This window comes from Tribolium madens, unplaced genomic scaffold (genome assembly GCF_015345945.1).
Source record: "Tribolium madens isolate multiple individuals breed KSU strain unplaced genomic scaffold, Tmad_KSU_1.1 Scaffold_19;HRSCAF=116;Tcas5.2_LG9, whole genome shotgun sequence".
Taxonomy (NCBI): Eukaryota; Metazoa; Arthropoda; class Insecta; order Coleoptera; family Tenebrionidae; genus Tribolium; species Tribolium madens.
This window is the reverse complement of record NW_025400983.1, coordinates 463789-470286: the sequence shown is the minus strand read 5'-3', so window position 1 is coordinate 470286 and position 6498 is coordinate 463789. Positions and strand designations below refer to the sequence as shown.

Sequence of the window (6498 nt, the reverse complement as noted above, 5' to 3'; positions counted from 1 at the left end):
AAACTTTCAAAAATTAAATGAAACCATCAAAGTCTGGTAGAATTTCAACACAGTAATTTCAACATTGTAACAAATAATTAGACTTATTTCAAACCCTGATTCAATAAAAATTAAACAAATTAAATTTATTTTGTTTTTAAAATAAAGCTACAAATTTTATTTTCGATAAATTTTGAACCGACAATTACCAAATTTGAAAAAAAATTAAAAATTACATTTAAAATGTGAATTTTTTTAGAAATGAAACGGAATTATTGTTTGTTAAGATTTCTATGAGTTATGATTAGAAACCTAAGAAAAATATTTGTTAAAAACGATAAAAATCATTTTTTTAATGTAAAAAAAAACATTTTAACAAAAAAATCAAGATCCTCGTAAATAATATGGTGCCTAGAAATTTAAAAAAATAATATAAAGTGGTTTTCAGGGGCGAAAGAGGAAGGTTTTAAATTTAAAATTTAAAATGACAAGTTTTCAACATTTTTTTTTGAAAATAATAGTCAACAATCTTAATTTAGAAAAAAAAAATATTTCAAAGTTTTAAACTAAAAAAAAATCTCAATCAAATAAATAACTTGGCGAAACTCTTTTGTTAAAATAAAATAGCATAAAAAATAAAAGAATTCAAATGAAAAAATATACAGGAATTATACACATTTATAAAAATTTCAAAATATTTAAATGAAACCACTAATGTTTTTGGTGGATTTTTTCAAAATTTTACAATAGATATGTTTTGGGTATTATTTAACTCTGCATATCTAGAAGCTACAACACAAAAAAATATCAGCATGAAAAAATTTAAAATCATAATTAAAATATGAAAGTTTGTAAACATAAAAAAAAAATTAATGAATTTCAACAGTTTAAGATAAAAAATTCAAGATTATCGTAAATAATGGTGGTGTTAAAAGTGTGAAAAAAACTTAAAATAATAGTCATTTATGTAACAAAGCATTAAAATCTTGTTTTTCATTATAAATGTGTTTTATTTGCCTCGGCTATCGCCTCGGTAACTAAACACTCAACTAAACAGCAGACAAAACTAATAATGAAAACTCGATTTGACACACTTAACTGACGATTTCGGAAAAAATGGTTTCAGGACAGGAATACAGAATGACTTTAAAATTTTTAACAATTTTTTTTAATACCAGATAAAATTTTTAGTTTTTTTAAGAATCTAGATTACTTTATGTTAAAATTTTAATAATAAATAAGCTCAAAATTGGAAACGTAATGAAAAAAATATCTAAAACAAATAAATGCAAAACTGCTTTTTTTAATCAAATAGTTAAAAGAATTGTTTACTTCAACAGTTTTTTTGGGAAAAAATTAAAAATGCCTAAAAAGGTTCTAAGTTCAAAGTCCATCTCTCCCGGCTTTATCTTCAAAATTGATAAAAAAGCTATTCTTTATATATTTCTTAGAAATGTAAAACATTTTTTTATCTTTCGTAATTACGGTTTTTGTTTTTCAGTAATAATAAGTGTTTTTTTATTTTTATACTGTGACAAGCGTTTTTCAAATTTTGTTGTCATTTTCAAAACTTTGGCAAAACCTAATAGACACTACGAATTTTTTTACCCATTTTTGCAATTATTTGCTAAATTAATTGGTTTGTGCTCAAAAGCTTGTAATCCCTTTACGTTCCGTTGCAGATTCGCCTTCAAGCGCATCATCTGCAAGTGCTTCTGCAAGGGTCGCGACGGCGGCCCTCGTCGAGGTTCCGACGGCTCGCAGCTCCAAGGCCGCCAATTCCGATCTCCAAGTTACAACGTCCAACAACAGGGTAACTCCCTCGGAGACGACAGTGATCCCGGGGCCGATCCCTCCGATTCGAGGTGACGTAAACGCAAAAAATCATCCTCACAAATGTACCTGGACAAAAAGTCGGTTTTGAAAGTGGCCATGTGCTTGTACGGCGGCTGACGAAGAAACCTCGCCGGAGATGGCGGCGACCACATCTAGACGTCTAGCATTTAAATAACTTAAATTTACTTGTTCGTTTTTTTTGGAGAGGGAAAGATTAACGACTTAACTCTTTTAGGATAATTTTAATATAAGGTTTCATCACGCACAACGGTTTATTTATTTATTGATTCGAGCATTTGTACATTCTCATCGCGACCGATAATAAAGGCTGTGTTTATTGTAGCCAAAATGTTAGGTAATTTTTTATGTGAGACTTGAGGAAACCATCAGATTCAATGTCTAATATTTAATAACTAAGGCTCGGATTATTTGCAAAATGCATATTTGACATTAAGAGGTATATCAACAAAATTGTAAGTTTTCTATGCATATCTAATGTTTTTTTGATTAAAATAAGCTAAAAAAAATGCATATTTTGGCAACTTGGTGCATATTTTAGGAAATATTGCATATTTGTGCATATTTTCTTCAAAACACTAATTTCCGATTAAAGATTTCAGTTCAAGTTAAAAATTGGACAGTTTAAGAAAAATAATCGGATTACAAAATATTTTAAAGAGAAAACAACCGGTAATTCGTAAGCCAAACTCAAAAAATTAGTTTCCTGCTGAGAGTTTTCTTTTTAAATTTCTTTTATACTGGGTGAAAATAAAGTATTGAACCAAGCGGTTTTTTTTTTAAATCATTTGTTTCCAAAAAATAATAATTAATATAAATTAAAGTAATATAAAAAAATGATTTTTTAAGAACAAAATTTTGTTTTGTTTTTGAGTTATTCGATTTTTGTTGTCTAAATTGCGATATACATACAGGGTGACCCAGGGGTGCGTGCATGTTCAACAACTTTTTTTCTATCGAAGTTATCGACATGATTTTTTTTTTAAGGATAGATACAACAATGAGGCACATTATAAAAATATTTTTATTCATATACAGGTTGTCCCAAATAAGATACACAACTAAGTTCTGTTTTTTTAAATGAAAACCCCGATTTTTTATTACACATCTGGATTTGCCACTAAATTGTCAATATAACGTACCTTGGTTTTTTAGACTTACCTGCAATAGTTTTTGACTTAAGCCAATTTATGTGTCAAAATTACATCGTACATAGACCCACAAAAAAATTCATAACTTCAAAATTATTCAAGATAATTTAACCAACTTTTTTCCTGTTGATTCCTTAAGCTTTAGCGCGTCTTCTGAGATAAAGGCAACCTTGGAGTCGATGTTCTATCGTGTACTACGATTTTTTGAAAATGACAAAATACAAATGGCAATAACTCGACTTTTTCAAATACAACACTCTATATTTTATTGTATCATTGTATGGCATTTTTTATGAGCTCCTTGTCGATATAGGATTTATGGGGTCTAATTTGTAAAATTTATGAGATATTTGCAAAATAAGTAATGTTGATGGTTTTTTTCTGAAAAAAAGAAATCGAGTAGGCCGTTATCGTTTGACACATCTATGCAATTCTGAAAAAAATGTGTTACAATAAAATGAAATTGTAATAGAAACAGGAGTACATCACAATAAAGAAAACCATTTTAGCAATCTTTACAAGAATAGGAAAGAATGATTAACAGAAAACAATGTAAAAATTTTCATTCATTTTGCTTGCTAATAAACGATTTCTGTGATCTTCACCATTACAGTAAACCGTATTCACTAATTCTTCACGAGTGAAATTCATTATTACAATTAGATGTGTACAATTATTAAAAGTACACGAAAGTGTCAAATTTTACGACAGCAGCCCACTCGATTCCTTTCTATTTAGAAAAAACCATCAACATTTCTTATTTTGCAAAAATCGTACAAATTTTACAAAGTAAACCCCATGAACCTTACATCGACAAAAAGCTCATAAAAAATGACATGTAATGAAGCAATAAAATATAGTGTTGTATTTTAAAAAAATAAGTTATTGTCATTTGTATTTCGTCATTTTCAAACAATCGTAGTAGGCAATGGAACATCGACTCGGAGTTTGCCTTTTTCTCAAAAGATGTGCTAAAGCTTAGGAAATCGTCTGGAAAAAAATTGGTTAAGTTGTCTTAAATAGTTTTGAAGTTATGAATTTTTTTGTGGGTCCTATGCACGATGCAATTTTGACACATAAATTGGCATAAGTCAAAAACTATTACAGATAAGTCTAAGGAACCAAAGTGCGTTATATTGACAATTTAGTGGCGAATCTAGATATGTAATAAAAAATTGTGGTTTTCATTAAAAAAAATGGAACTTAATTGTGTATCTTATTTGGGACACTCCGTATATGAATAGAAATATTTTTATAATGTGCCTCATTGTTGGATCTATCCTTTAAAAAAAATCATGTGGATAACTTGTAACTTGTATAGAAAAAAAGTTACAGAGCGTGCACGAACCCCAGGGTCACCCTGTATGTAAAAAAATAATTTAATATGAAGTAGATAGTTGTAATCCCTTAGATCTTGACCTTCATGAGAAAAATGTTTTTTTTGTTGGGTTGCCATTTAAAAAAATAAATATTTTTGTAGAACTCAAAAACAAAAAAATAAAAATTTTGAAAATTTTTATTTTTGATAAAACATCACACTTCTATAGAACTTTATAATTCATCAATTAGTTTTTTCAAAAAATAAATACTTAAGCAAAAAACGTGATGTGATCTGAAAAGTACAGATTTTTTAGAAAGGGTTAATTACTAGGTTATTAAAATGGCTTGTCTCACGCCAAACCAATTTATTTATTCTTTAATTTATTGTGTGCAGTTCAAGATGACGAAAATACAAAGTTTAGTGTATTCGAGGATAAAAATTTATCCCAACTTTGATTTTTTATTGTTAAAAATTTTGCATATCGATGCATATTTGGCATATATTGGAGCATATTTCTTAATATTTTGTGCATATTTTTGTGAAAATGCGTGCATATATAAGCGCATATTTTACGAATTTTTCGTGCATATAATCCGAGCCTTATTAATAACACTACCTGTCATAGAGTGTGAAGAAAAAAGACAAATTATTTAAACAAACAATGTTACATACTTGTTAAAGCAGTGTTCAACAATGTATTCTCAATGTAACAACTGTAAATAAAACATGATAATATACGGAACAATGACTCGGATTATTTCACAACATATTTACGACCTCTTTTCCCTTATTTGGGATGACATCGTCTGGAACTAACGTGACGGAAACTGATCTCCACGTAATCAAATTAAGATAATTAATTTCAACTTTGCCATTGATTCAAATGATTCAATAAATGGCAAAACACAATAAATCTTCCGGACGGTTAAATAATTTCATTAAATCTCTAATATTCGAATAAACTTTCAAGTGCAAACATATACCGACTAATTTATTGGTAATTAAATGGTAAGTGGGTGTTTCTACGATTAGGCCCAGAACCGGGAAGTGGGCGTCGTTGAACTGAGAAAGATCATTCCGAGAAATCCAGGGTGATTCGGCAAGCGCAATAGAATTTTTATTTATGACCCGATTTCAAAAATAAAAAAATAAATTACATGGTTTTTAATATAAAGCGATTTTTTTTAATCATTTGCCGTCAAAATAAAATAGTGCTATAAAAAATGTGATCGTGTTTTAAAAATGGAATTTTCCTTTATTTTTGAGTCAAAATTGCAATTTATGTAAAAAAAAATACTAAAATAATCAAATATAAAGTAGATAATTGTAATCCTTAGATCATAACCTTTATGAAAAAAATGGTTGCTATTTAAAGAAACAAAAAAATTTGTAAAACTCAACAACAAAAGAAAATTTCGAAAAAATGTATTCTTAATAAAACAACACATTTTTGTAGTACTTTATCATTCATCAATTAGTTTTTCCAAATAAATAAATAGTTTAAGTCATACTTTAATCACCTGGATTTTTTTTTATAGTTTGGAAGATACAGACATGTGTAATATGTTTTACTTTTATTAGAAATAAATTACTACTTTTAAAAAATATCAAAATTATAAAAAAATAATAAAAGTTGCATGGTGTCAAATAAGAGACAATTCCATTATTGTAATGTCAAAAAGCAGCAAATGGAAGAAAATACTGCCAATATTTTTTCAAATTTTTTATAAGAAATAATAATTATCTATAACAAGTCAGAAAAACATCTAATATACAGGTGCGCCAGAACTCGCGCTTCATAGAAAAATATATATAAGGTGAGAAAAAAATAATTATTTCCACGTTCCTGGTATCTTATCTTACTTGAAATTTTTCTCTGGGGCGCGAGTTCTGGCGCACCCTGTATTAATTTCTGGAACATTTTAATATTTGATAAATTTTATCGATTCGATAGTTCGATAGTTAGCGCTGATCTGATTGGTGTTTCTATAATAATTATGAAACTGATAAAATTTATCTAACGATAAATCGTTTTATAAACTGGGCATTAGTGTGATTAATTTATTTTATGATTTATTTTTTTTTTGTTTTTTTAATAAAACGTCAATGTTTTTATTGACATTATGCAACTAGATTTTATTAACTTTTATTAATTTTTTAAACAATAATTTTTAATAAAAGTAGAAAAAAATG

The 6498-nt window shown here is 27.7% G+C and overlaps 1 protein-coding gene across 2 annotated transcripts in view; it reads left to right on the top strand.

Annotated features, from left to right (window-relative positions):
- Window positions 1-2345, top strand: part of LOC123015653 (octopamine receptor Oamb) — a 90514-nt gene extending 88169 nt beyond the window's left edge. For both annotated transcript variants that reach the window (XM_044415523.1, XM_044415524.1), the window contains exon 6: window positions 1662-2345. In XM_044415523.1, the coding sequence (XP_044271458.1) occupies window positions 1662-1848 (187 nt within the window). In that variant the 3' untranslated portion in view covers window positions 1849-2345. The remainder of the gene's footprint in view (window positions 1-1661) is intronic.
- Window positions 2346-6498: the final 4153 nt, after the last annotated feature.